The sequence below is a fragment of the Salvelinus namaycush genome, chromosome 6 (genome assembly GCF_016432855.1).
Source record: "Salvelinus namaycush isolate Seneca chromosome 6, SaNama_1.0, whole genome shotgun sequence".
Classification (NCBI taxonomy): Eukaryota; Metazoa; Chordata; class Actinopteri; order Salmoniformes; family Salmonidae; genus Salvelinus; species Salvelinus namaycush.
In genome coordinates, this window is record NC_052312.1 from 48,531,806 (window position 1) to 48,545,265 (window position 13,460).

General features: G+C 42.7%; 1 protein-coding gene across 1 annotated transcript; it reads right to left on the minus strand.

The window, feature by feature from the left end:
• Positions 1-198: 198 nt before the first annotated feature.
• On the minus strand, positions 199-11,461 carry LOC120049166 (ras and EF-hand domain-containing protein homolog). Its single transcript, XM_038995394.1, has 15 exons — positions 10,321-11,461; positions 8,813-8,924; positions 8,217-8,409; positions 7,732-7,878; positions 6,034-6,124; positions 5,717-5,812; positions 4,971-5,162; positions 4,350-4,432; positions 3,282-3,924; positions 2,902-3,040; positions 2,351-2,447; positions 2,020-2,134; positions 1,574-1,675; positions 928-1,004; positions 199-714 (listed from the first exon to the last, which is right to left on the minus strand). The coding sequence occupies exons 1-15, from the start codon at positions 10,546-10,548 to the stop codon at positions 627-629; spliced, it is 2,403 nt and encodes an 800-aa protein (XP_038851322.1). The 5' UTR covers positions 10,549-11,461; the 3' UTR covers positions 199-626.
• Between the last annotated feature and the right edge of the window lie 1,999 nt (positions 11,462-13,460).

Sequence of the window (13,460 nt, forward strand, 5' to 3'; positions counted from 1 at the left end):
CCAGTTGGAAAAGATATTTTACCATTTTGATTTTGGGGTGTGGTGTAGGAGTGATGAACAAATAAAGAACAATTACTTAGAATTGTTGGGAAAGAATCAAATAATTAGATTTCACATCAGTATTTTAATCAATTTATGACAATCATTATTTTGTTGTGCTTATGTTGTAACAGACTAACAACTTAAATCAGGCTCTTATTTACATATCCATTCTGTGTTTTTATTAACAACAAATCACAACTAAAGAAAAACATTCATTCTAGACATTGAAATGATTGATCCACTATAAATTGACAAAATATACCATTAGTTCTACAGTAGAACACATGTCTATTGCTCATAACAGTCAGCAGGTCCAAATAAGAACACAGAAAACGGGTTGTAATGTAGACTAGAGCTAAATCCACTATGATCCAGCTCAACTGGGCTCTTTTGCCTTTAACAAAACAGGTACTGAAAGAAGAGCCGTCCTAATTTGAGACATTGATTAACAAATGTACACAAAGTTAGGATTTGGCTCCGAGAGCACAGAGAAAGAGTTAGATTGAAGAGTTCCTTCACTTGTTATCAGGAGTCTCCAGCCATTCCAAATGCTCTCTCTCGCTCTCTATTCTGTCAGAGTGTCTTTACTTGCAGCAGGCTTTCTTCTTGATGGGCAGGGCCTCCAATAAGACAAACGTGTCTCTCACCCGATCCTCCTGCTCTTTCAGCACTCTGGACACACAGACAGATGCATTGACGTGTCACACACCGTCCCCAAATTGACTCCTAACCTCTGGACATTTGAATTAATCTGAAAGGATTAACATCCATACAAAATTCCTATTCTAATTTATCAGAGGGGGAGGTGGGAACATTAACATAGCTTATACCTGTCCAATTCATTCAGATCTGGATACCTAGGGGCTGTCCCTCTCCCTCACTTACCTGGCCAGGTGGATCATGGCCTCTGTCACGTTGTAGCCGGTGTAAGCACTGACCTCATAGAATATCACACGGGTGTCCTACAGGGGAGAAGAGACTCAGGTCACTGGTTGTAATTTAGCTACAGTTGTAGGATCTTCATTTGAACCAGGTTGGAAAATAATCCTGCAGCAACAGGAAATGTTAATTATAATTAATGGACATTCATTTTATTTTTTAGGGGTGCCAGCTACTGGCTCTCCAACACCACCTCCATTAGCATGTGGTCTCCCATCCAGGGACTGACCAGGACCGACCCGGCTTAGCTACAGAGGCAAGCTAGCAGTAGGATGCACGATGGTATGCTGCTGGCAAGTCAAACATTTTTACGTGGAAATTACAAACTTTAGAAGCTTTTTTATACCTTGAATATGCAACAAGTTTACATTTCCTGCTGTGCAAGAAATTTCCTGCAACAGGATGGTCAAATTAAGATATGGCATCTGTAGAGGACCTACAGATGACAATAGTGACAGCTATGCGAGGTCTCGTCCATATTTATAGAAAGTGAACAGATTTCCCCCACTCTGTGTTGGTCGTTCAGTTCTTGAGATTATTGTCATAGTGTGCTATAGGATGATACTTATGAGTCCCTAAACAGAGAACTCACGTGGGCCAGAGTCTCTGCATCTTTAAGTGGTACCTCCCTCTCGGACGTCGCATCCATCTTGTTGCCCAGGAGCAGGATGGGAATGCCCACTCCCGCAGCTTCCTGGGAAAACAGAGGTCAATGAAAGGTCAGGCGTCTGCTTAAAACGTTCAGATAGAAATAAACTGTTTAGAACAGACAAATAAACTGTTTAGAACAGACAAATAAACTGTTTAGAACAGACAATTAAACTGTTTAGAACAGACAATTAAACTGTTTAGAACAGACAAATAAACTGTTTAGAACAGACAATTAAACTGTTTAGAACAGACAAATAAACTGTTTAGAACAGACAAATAAACTGTTTAGAACAGACAACTAAACTGTTTAGAACAGACAATTAAACTGTTTAGAACAGACAATTATTTGTCATGTCCTGTCTGGCCAAAGGCCAAATGTGGGCTGACCTGTACGTTGATGAGCCAGGGTCGCACGGCCTTGAAGCTGTCCAGCAACGTCACGTCGTACATGACCACCACGCCGTCTGCCTTACGGAAGAACTGCTTGGTGATGCTGCGGTACCTGTAGCCAACACAGAGAAAGTCACAGCTGGACAAAATGGAACCCTGTTTATTTTGCCAAAGTGCCAAATGCCAACCTGAGAACGTTGCTTTGTTGTCATTTAAGTCACATTCTCAGACTAGCATCCAGGCAAAAATAACACATTGTTTTCTTAGCTACTGGTATCTATTGGTGAGGTTTTGACAATACTATTTTCACTGGTCCGTGGCCACTCACCTCTCCTGCCCGGCCGTGTCCCACAGCTGCATGGCTACCTGGGTGTTGTCCAGCATTAGAGTCTTCACACTGTAGTCAATACCTGTCAGGAATAGCTCTCAGACTGGTTATTAGGGTACTAAGAGGAATACACAGCAATAATATACCGTAGCATTACATCATTTCATTAATGAACACTAGAGGGGGTAGTTGAGCTATTCATCAAGCTTGATGCTTAGGTAATTTTCACAGTCAAAGCGGTGAAATCAAACAAGCTATCCTATAAGGGGGAACCAAGGGGATTCAGAGGAGAATTAAATTGATTCGATGTGACATAATCTGCGGTGGTGCAATGCGTACCGGGGGTTCATAGACAGGGTGTGACTTTACAAGCTCTTTCATGTGATGCTGCTTTGCCCTTCAATCTTCTGATAGTAACTCACACGTACATAAGAACGCGCGCACACACACACACACACACACACACACAGACACATGACCGCTGCCACTGTATTAACACTCAAAAGGTCCGTGACACCCGTGGTACACAGTAATGTGTTGTCGGTTCTTACCCACAGTAGCGGGGCTGGAGGGGTGGAAGCGGCCGTCACAGAAGGTGCGCAGCAGGGACGTCTTGCCCACGCTGGAGTTGCCCACCAGAACCACCTTAAACAGGCGGTCCGGGGCAGGCACGGCCCTCTCCTTCACCCTCTGGAGGGATAGGCAGAGGTCAACAGAATGATATTTTCAATTGATTGCATATTGAAGAGCTTCTTTGGAAATGTTGTTGATCACTCAGATGAAGGGTTTTAGTTCTGCTGCTTAACACAATGACAATAAATTTGATCTTATTAGGTAATGTCCTACTACAGCAGGGTTGGGGTCAACTTCATTCTAACTGAGTCATTCCAAAGTTAATTAAAATACAATACATGAATAGAGATTTGCTCACATTTTGGGTCTCCTTGCCGACGGGCTGTCCTCGAGGTGACGAGGGGATATTTCTGATTCTGCTGAAACTACCTCGGTGTTTGAAGGGGGACACTGTCGTGACCGGGACGGGTAGAGGAACAGGGGCTAAGAGGATACTACTCTCCAGATCTTCCTTCTCTTGCTCCTCTTCCTCCTCGTCATCTTTCTCACTGAGCTGGTGCAGCAGGGGCTGGGGCCCTCCATGAAGCAGGTGGGGGAGGTGGTCCTCCTCGATGGAGATAACCCGACGGAGAGGCCACCCATCATGGGGACCGTCCAGCCCGTCACCCCCAACCTCCGGTTTACTCTGGTACTCTGTATGCCTGTCCCTTTCGTTCTGGGTGGGGGCGAGGGTCTTCTCTGACTCGAACTTGGAGAGCCTCTCCTTCACCCTCACCCCCTGCGCCTCCACCTCAACCACTTGTGTTGGAGACGAGGTGTTCGAGTCGTGGTAGCCGTTGGCCAGGCCATAGTTGGTTTTCGGCGAACGTGGTGGACAAGCGGTGTCAACATCGTCCTCGCTAGATGAGGAGGGGGAGGAGACAAAAGAGATTTGAAGGTGTTCTACTGGCAGCGCATCAAGGAACTCATAGGAACCCCCATTGTGGGTGAGGAGTGAGGCTCTTTGGAGACAAGAGGAAGAAACAGAGGATATCAGATCAAAAAAAAGAGTTTCTGAGTCCCATGTTGCCAAGGCACTTTCACGTTAGTCTCTCGTTACAGACCATTATCATTAAATGGTAACTCAAAATGGTTCTGGGTGCTGCCATTACTGTCAAGAGCAGCGCAGAAGTTACTACATTTAAAATATATTGTCAGTATATTATATTGCAAATACACTCCTTATGCTGTAAAGTACCTTACATTAAATTGACTAATTGGGTGCCTTGGCCTCAAAAACACATTTTTTGATTGCACATCCTGTTTCTCCTCTTTAATCCAATGTTGATTTAAATCACGTTACTGACAAACATAAAATCAGTTTCTTTTCACACACGACCAGACTGGTTAATTATGTTCAGGGCACTTCTAAAGGAAATGACCTCACCTTTTAACCGGCTGCTGGCTGGTGTCCGCAAACAGATTGACCAAGCCTGCTCTCTGCTTCTGTTTGAGGGAGTTCCTGGGGTTCTGTAGAGCAAAGAGAACAACAGAATGGAATATAATAGAAGAATGTTTTGTTGTCAATCTCCATATAATGTGGAAATAAATGTGCCTTTGGCTTGAATGTCTTATCATTCAATATCACCACAAAGGTAACAGTCAAAACATCATGATTCGAGAACTCACCACAGCACAGTATATGTCTCGCTCATCTTTTAAATGTTTGTTCATCTCTCTGGATAGATATTGCAAGGAGGACAAAAAAACAATAAGTTGTCAAATGAAATGTATAACATGCATACTGTGTGTGTGTGTGTGTAACTTACCTGAGAAGGTCTAGTTGTTTCATCAGGCTCTGTTTCTCTCTCTGTAGTCCCTCAGTGACTCGGTACATTTCCCTGAGCAGAGAGACAGTCACCAAAGCTCACTGAACCACACCTGGACAGTAATCTAGTGAATGTTAGCTGTACTAGGAGTGACATGCCATAGCCACTGATGGAACGTTTGTGGAAGTGTGATGCCTAGGTGAGTGTGTTTGGTCATTACATCTAGTGGTAATATTAACCCACATCTCTCTTCCCTGGTGCAGGCGGGAAGCCTGGTCCTGCAGCATGGTCAGTTGTTCCTGGGCCAAGGACAGTTCCTGACAGGTGCTCTCCAGCTCTCTGCTCAGTTCCTCGTTGGTCATCTTCAGCTTGACATTCTCCACCCGGCTCTCCTGCTGCTCACTGCTCAGGTCGCGACACTGGAGATCCAACTGGGGGGGTCAAAGGGCAACATTGTTAGGGAGACATGTATTCTATTATAGTCACAGCTTCGTTGTCTTTTATTTTGCTTTATCTGCACTGAAAACACAAAGACTGAAATCAGGAAGGGGGATAAGCCCTGCAGGAGACCAGAGGTGGCCAACCTCCCCCTTGGAGAGTTACCTCAAATTTCTGTAACGTTCCAACATGAATCTGTTACAACAACTTCTTAAAGTACAAGGTTGCCAACAAACAACGCATACAAAGTAACATGATCGATTCACCTAGCTAACTAGCTGTCGAAAAGGCATCAACTCACCATGTAGCTTATTCTTAATGTTTGTCGATAGGCTACGACAGTGAGGACAGACATTTTCAGAATAAACATGGTTTGTGAAAAACTGAATGAAATAGCCCACTCCCTACCCGGTATCTTATTCTGCTGCTATACAACTTTGTATGCGTTGTTTGTTGGCAACCTTGTTATTTACTAAGTTTTTGGAAAAGATTCCTGTTGGAACATTCCACAAATTATACCCACCCAGGAGGCACCTCAGTCACTCACCCTCCTCTGTTTCTGGAAGAGCTGCTCAAGTTCTCTCTCCTTACTGGACAGCTGGTGCTCCAGGTCGTGACTACGAGACTGGAGACGCTCCGAGTCCTGAAGGAGACCAGAGGAGAGACGGGGAGAGCACATTAGGATAGGAGAAATGAAACAGAAATACAGTACAACACAACCTTGTTGAGTCCATTGATATCCTTGTTCAAGGGTATACAGTAGGTAGGGTTCCAGCAGGTGTCTAGAGTTTGGTGTTAAGAGACACAGTCCAGGTCTGGGAGAGGGTCACAAGTCATTTAAACTAACTACTCAACTATATGTACCTGGAGGAGCAGCCGGTCCTTCTCGCTTTTCATTTGTTGCTCCATTTCTTCATACAGACCGCGGATCTCACTGTCGTGTGTGGCTGCTTTCCTGCATGTATGGGGGAGAATGGATTTAATAACAACTAAATAACTACTTAACCAGATGCTGTTTACAAGTGGCAGGTTTGAGAGTGATTATAGGTTATTCTGTTTATGTCATAGCCTCACAGGTGTGACTAATTGCCAATGTTAATTCATCAAGCCTTCTCATTGGACAATTGACTAATTAACAGAACAGTTGGCATGTATGTAAATCCTGTTTCTGTTCTAGGTGGCCGCCCATGTGAGGTGATGCAGTCCAGAGGTATGGTGGTTCCTGAGAGTAATGGAGGGGGGGAAAAATAGATGTCTGCCTCCTGTGATTTGTGTTTCTGGTATGTTACCTGGTTTGTGACTGTGTTAGTGAGCCATGCTGAAAAGGTGAACTTGTGAAACCGTGCCTTAATTTATTAAATGTTTGAACATGTATTTTTGTTGTCTACTTCTACTTCACTCTGCCTGCTCAACCCAGAGCCAAAGAACTGGTCACATTACATTAGTCTACCGCATTGCTTTTCCATCTGTAGCTACACAGACCGGTTCACACACACGTACCAGCATACTGTCTGTGGATACAGATGGAAAAGCACTGCTCTTGGAATATTGCATTCCTTTAACATTCCGCCACCTTATTAAGCAACCAATTAGTAAGAGGACTCAAGTTGTCTTAAGTGGTACCATGAGAACAATGCATACTATTATTACCAAACACAACGGCGACCACAGCAATACATACCTAGACAATGACTAGCCGGCTATCATCAAAGGTAGTATAGTGTACATTGTTTCAGGGGAGAACAATACATTCTCATCTGTCTACATGGCAGCCAATTCCTCAGGGTTGCAATCAATGTTCCGTTTTGAGAATATGATCTCTGAGCTTAGCGGTCTATTGAAAGGGATAATTGGGGCATTCTATATAGCTTTATGGTAAACCCACATAGAGCTCCATGTCTACAGGCAGAAACATAAACGCACATGTCACCGACAGGTTCAAGTAATATGGAACTGATGTCTGGAGTGGTTGACTTGCTAGAACCTCGCTGCATTCATTCACTGAAGGCCTGTATCAATCTTTTGAAGCTATTAACTACTCAGTGCTTTCAACTTCCATGTAAAATGACTACTTTCAATGGGATAGGATCCTGAATCAAACATTTGTTCTATAATCTGGTACACAAACAGACTTCTATAGCAAAATAGACTGTAGATCTATCACATGGGTTGGAACTGAACAAGCTATTGTCAGTTCTTTGAATCAATGACTGCTGTTTGAACCGAATATTCACTCTGACGAGCTGCAATCGAGAAGACGAGGAAATACTGGACATGCATTTACAAAGCTGCAAGCTGTTTGTATTGTGGTTTAAATGGCTGTGGTTGCAATCCACTAAACAGTCACAGTGAAGATATCACACATAATGATCACATAATCATGCCTAAATGCCAAAGGGACAGTTTCTCAGACACAGATCAACCCTTGTCCTGGACTAAAAAGCACTTTCAAAAGAGATTCTCCCTTGGCAATGGTTTGTAGTCTGGGACTATGCTTAATCTGTGTCCGGTAAACTGGCCCAGGGAGTAGCAGAGACAACAGAGGTACTTGTGGTCGCCAACCTCTGGAGGGCGCTCTCCATCTCCCTCCTCTCCTCTTTGGCCTCTTTGATCTGGAAGGTGACTCTGGCCAGGAACTCCTCAAAGTTTGACAGGAGGTGAGGCTCATCCCTCCTCAGCTGGGCCCACAAGCTGCGCACCTCGCCTGGACTGGAGGAGGGAGGGAGAGAGACAGAGGGTAAGAGTTCTGATAAAACTACAGGGACCGGTCACATTCAACTCACTGGTTGACCTCCACTATATCAGAAACCATTGGAATCACTGTAAAGACACAGGGTTCCAACAGCGTAGAGAGGTGGAGCCCAAACAGTTCTGTACACCCTGAACAAGCTAAAGCCATGATGGGAAAGTTGAAAGTACAACCCCACACTTTCCAAGATGAGGCAACAACCCCAAACAAAGATATTTGGGGAATACATACAAGGTGCAATATTGTAATGTTGAATATGTAATATAGTATGTAATAATGTGAGGTTAACTCCACTCACTCCTGGAACACGTTGCTGGCCCCTAGGCTCTCCAGCAGCATACAGAAGTGACTCTCCTCCTCATCCTCCCACCCTCCAGTCAACCTCTCATCCCATTGGCTCTGGTATATGGCTTCTGAGGGCTTCCTCGAAGTGGGGAGGGCGGGTGCTGCGTCCTCGCCTACAGAGATCCTCCGGCCGTGCAGGAACTGACCTGGGGACAGAGCAGGAAGCATAAGCATCACCAGCAAGATGTCGTAACATCAGTTTGAATTACAAATCAGGGGGTGTTTCAATTTTGAAAGTGCCCTGCACTCACAATTATCAAGTTTCCGTTGGTTGTGAAAAGAGAACTCAAGTTTGTAAGTGCATTTTATACAGAGTACAACCTATCCTTACCTGGGTGAGCATCTACTCCCTGCCAGCTAGGAGATAAATTCATCTATACCTTATCTTTGTCACGTTTGAATGTGGTCCCTCACTACAATGATCTCAAAACATAAGTTATTGAACCACGAGTAAACCATGAGATTTACAGCAGATTCTCCCTTGGGGACTAATAAAGTCATATTTCATTGAATTGAAATTGAATGTAGGGAGAAAAACAGGGAACTCACTGAATCCTGATGAGAACACTTCGAGGGTGAGGTAGCCGTTCTGGTCGGTATCTAGGGAGTCAAAGACATTCTCCAGTTCTTCAGCAGTGAGGGGTAGTTCTCTGTGAAGCCTCTGTGGAACACAGACATGCACGCGCGCACGCACACACACACACACACACACACACACACACACACACACACACACACACACACACACACACACACACACACACACACACACACACACACACACACACACACACACACACACACAATAAATAGATTGTTTCTTCTGCTAAGAGATGTAACACAACACAAGCCCAACATTCCTCTCCTGCTTCACTCCAGAGAGAAATATATTCAACTCAGTAGCATTGGATGTGCGTTAACTACAGCTGTAATGTCTGTCACCCTGACCTTGTCCTGCCTCTGAATAGAAATGTGTCAAGGAAAACACGCAAAAGAAAGCCATTGAATAGAAAATGGGAGTGATTAACTGAGTTTACAACAGTATTGTGGATTTCATATTGTCAGTGCCAGTGGTGTGGTCAACGCTAGACCTGATTGCAAAAAGGGATGGGAGAATATTGGCACGGCAGGTATAGGCCATATGATTATATTCATTAATAGGCAATAACATGTTACATTATCCTTAGATAATGCACACGTCAACATGACCATTTTACAGGTGATTCTTCTGTCAGCCTTTTTAAGCATTTTCTATGAACTATATAAATGTACACAACACTATCCCCTCTAAGCCCAGACAACAACAAAAGCCGTCTCTTGTTCATTTCAAAACAGTGCTTGAGTGAAATACAAACCCGGTGTGTGCATGCACGTGTTTCTGATGGAAATCCCTCCAGTGTTCCTGGACACAGTGATCAAAGGTGCCGTGCTATTGAGTGGCTGCTTCAGTGAGCAGGTGGAGAGGTTCTCGATATGAAAACCTCTGAATGGTCAATGAGGTAGAGAGCCATAGCACAAAGCACCTCCTGCATGTCACACTGTCCTCTGGTTATCTCATGGTTGTGAGAGACAGCATCATCTGTGTATGTGTGTACCTTAACCCATGAAACTAATTTTAGTTGTATCCGTTCAGAATTAATCAGTGACTTCCAACTGGGCACAGACGTCAGTTCAACGTCTAGTTTTGATATACATTTGTCAACTAATGTGAATTCAACAAAAAATTTCACTCTGTCATTGAATTAAGGTTAAAGGTTAGGTGAAAAAAATATGAAATTCCCTTCGTTGATTACTTTTTTCAAATCCATTTATTTTCCCACATTGATTCAACGTCATCAAATTTAATTTTTTGGTTGAAATGACGTGGAAACAACGTTGATTCAAATCAGTTTTTGCCCAGTGGGTTTTTACATAATTCCCATAATTGTCCCTCTGTCAAAACAATTGTCTAAGCATGGCTGCATCAATGGGATAGACATCTATGTCCATAACATCTAAGTTTCTAACAAGTGTAAAACTGAGGCAAAACAAGCCCCCCCGTCGCCCCCTCTTCTAACCCTCATATCGGTGCGTGTGATGAAGCCTTTGCCCTCCACATCGCAGGTCTGGAAGAATTCCTTGGTCTTATCCAGCATGGCGATGCTTCCCCAGTCAGAACCCCTCCTGTCTGAACTCTTCCTCATGGGGACAGCTCCTCCTTTGCCCTTGGCCTCAGACTCCTCCATGTCACTAGATAAACTTCTGCAGAGTATTCTGGTGGCTCTGAACAAGGTAGAATCAGACATGGCTGTCTCACTCCTCGGCCTGGCCGGTTTGGGTCATGGTGAGCGATGAGACCAGGCACTACAAGTCAGTAGTGATGAGGCCACAGAGACTGTCTAAGAGTTTTCATATCTCAGTAAATGGTCTGTCTAGGAGTTTTCATATCTCAGTAATTGGTCTGTCTAGGAGTCTTCATATCTCAGTAAATGGTCTGTCTAGGAGTTTTCATATCTCCGTAAATGGTCTGTCTAGGAGTCTTCATATCTCAGTAAATGGTCTGTCTAGGAGTTTTCATATCTCAGTAAATGGTCTGTCTAGGAGTTTTCATATCTCAGTAATTGGTCTGTCTAGGAGTCTTCATATCTCAGTAAATGGTCTGTCTAGGAGTTTTCATATCTCCGTAAATGGTCTGTCTAGGAGTCTTCATATCTCAGTAAATGGTCTGTCTAGGAGTTTTCATATCTCAGTAAATGGTCTGTCTAGGAGTTTTCATATCTCAGTAATTGGTCTGTCTAGGAGTCTTCATATCTCAGTAAATGGTCTGTCTAGGAGTTTTCATATCTCCGTAAATGGTCTGTCTAGGAGTCTTCATATCTCAGTAAATGGTCTGTCTAGGAGTTTTCATATCTCAGTAAATGGTCTGTCTAGGAGTTTTCATATCTCAGTAAATGGTCTGTCTAGGAGTTTTCATATCTCAGTAAATGGTCTGTCTAGGAGTTTTCATATCTCAGTAAATGGTCTGTCTAGGAGTTTTCATATCTCAGTAAATGGTCTGTCTAGGAGTTTTCATATCTCAGTAAATGGTCTGTCTAAGAGTTTTCATATCTCAGTAAATGGTCTGTCTAGGAGTCTTCATATCTCAGTAAATGGTCTGTCTAGGAGTTTTCATATCTCAGTAAATAGTCTGTCTAGGAGTTTTCATATCTCAGTAAATGGTCTGTCTTGTTCCCAGGTTCCTGTGAAGAATAAAAAGGAAAGACATGAGAATATAACCTTAAATCTGTTTGAAAAGTGGGTACATGAAGACCATGATTACAGAGAGCATCACGATGTCATGTTTTCTTTTTAGATTTATACGCTCTCATAAGTCATTGTTTGGCTGCATTTAAACAGGCAGCCCAATTTTGATATTTTTTCCACTAATTGTTTTTTCGACCAATCACATCAGATCTTTTCACATCAGATCTTTTTCAGAGCTGTTCTGAATTGTCAAAAGACCAATTAGTGAAAAAATATCAGAATCTGTCTGCCTGTCTAAAAGCAGCTTTTGAGATGTGTGTCATGTTGGTAGTGTGTTATAGGCTAGTAATGCATGAAAGCAGAACTCCTTCTGTGATGTAAGTCTCTTATCTATGTGAAAAATTACAGGAAAGGGGTTAGTGTTACTATTGAGTAACAACTATGAGAAAAGTGCGGTCTTGAACCACGTGTCAGCAGCCACATAGTCCTTTGGGTATAAATTCCCTTTTTCATAAACTGAGACTTTCATCCTAGCTAACATGCTGGGAAGTATGTAAACATAACGGCTTATCTTAATACCGAAGCATACAATCCTCACAACTATGTTAATTCCTGCATACCAGACTACAGTCTAGACATTGTGAATAAAAACCACTCAATGAAATTCTCTTCAGGTTTGGGAACACTGAATATTAGCAGTCGGTAGGCTTACTGTATCTTCTAAACACAACAGTATTCCAGCCTGTGCTCTAGAGAGTAACATCCTTGTGCTGATATCAGTCTATTGCTAATCTGCACCCTGAGCTGCTATGTTTTTCACTACATTGTAAAGCAGGGCTTCAGTTAACCACAACAAATTGAGGGTGAGGAAGTGGTTATAGCGGATAGGGCTTCTGTGGAAATGGCTAACGTTAGGTGTGGGCGACAGCATCATGGGCTTCTAATCAAGACCGATCAGCCTTGAACTCATGAGGTCTGTACAGTAGCAGTTTTAGTTAAGGTAGACAAAGAACATGACATGCTCTGTAGGTGTTGACTAATGTGGGTAACATTATTCACAAATGAACACATACCATACGAAATGTAACATATCATACAAAATGAAGTGTCTCTGATTTACATACAGAATAATACGAAATCCTCTGAGACCAGGTTGGTAGCCGATAGCCAATCATATTACAAAACACTGTTTTCCACTTTGGGACCAGGATATACATCTGCCTTTTACTCACCTAGCCAGACTAAGAAAAGATGTAGCATCCCATTTAGAAGGAAATGTCAGTTTGGTTAGTTCTCATTAGAAGGAGCATATCCAACATAAATGGCAACAGTAGCATTTTTATTTTATTTAACCTTTATTTAATTAGGCATTACTTATGTATAAAACCTTTATAATCTAAAAAATAAAGCAATAATATAATTTGTGCAAGATGTTTGTTGCCCTTTCTGACAAAATCGAAACTAGAATGTGTGCTTGTCATCATGTATACAATTTTTAAACCGATGGGTGTGAAAATATGTATAATTTCTTACCTCTATATGATCCATAAAAATGTTCACGTAGGCAAGTTCATGCGAGTAAAATAAGCAATCAAATTCATTATCGGATAAGCAATCGAAAAACACTAATAACTTACCTTTTAATATCCAAAAGATTAAGATATTAGCCCTGAAACTTTCAACATGGACCAAAATACAGAGAGCGATGATCGCACTTCCTATTTAGGAAGTTCTTGCCTCTCAAACGACGCTTTGAAAAGTAATTCGCATACCATGTGAAGTCATGGGGCAGTCGCCTGAGGGGATTTAGGGTTCGAGTTCTCACTAATAATCACCACTTAGGGTAGACAGAGCTCCCGTTAAATATCAACATGCAACAGGTAATTAGTACTATTAGAATGACAGCGGCACAGTGGAAGGGCAGCATGAACATCAAAAAACGTGCGCGCTACACATAATCTGTAACTATGACAAC

What these genes read in the sequence shown, in the direction of transcription:
- LOC120049166 (XM_038995394.1), bottom strand. Translation starts at nt 10,548, where the DNA reads ATGTCTGATTCTACCTTGTTCAGAGCCACCAGAATACTCTGCAGAAGT. An exon ending in TCGGCAAGGAGACCCAAAAT is followed by an intron (nt 3,041 to 3,281) that starts GTGAGCAAATCT and finishes CTATCCCTCCAG; the next exon opens with AGGGTGAAGGAGAGGGCCGT. An exon ending in GACACGGCCGGGCAGGAGAG is followed by an intron (nt 2,135 to 2,350) that starts GTGAGTGGCCAC and finishes TGTTGGCTACAG; the next exon opens with GTACCGCAGCATCACCAAGC.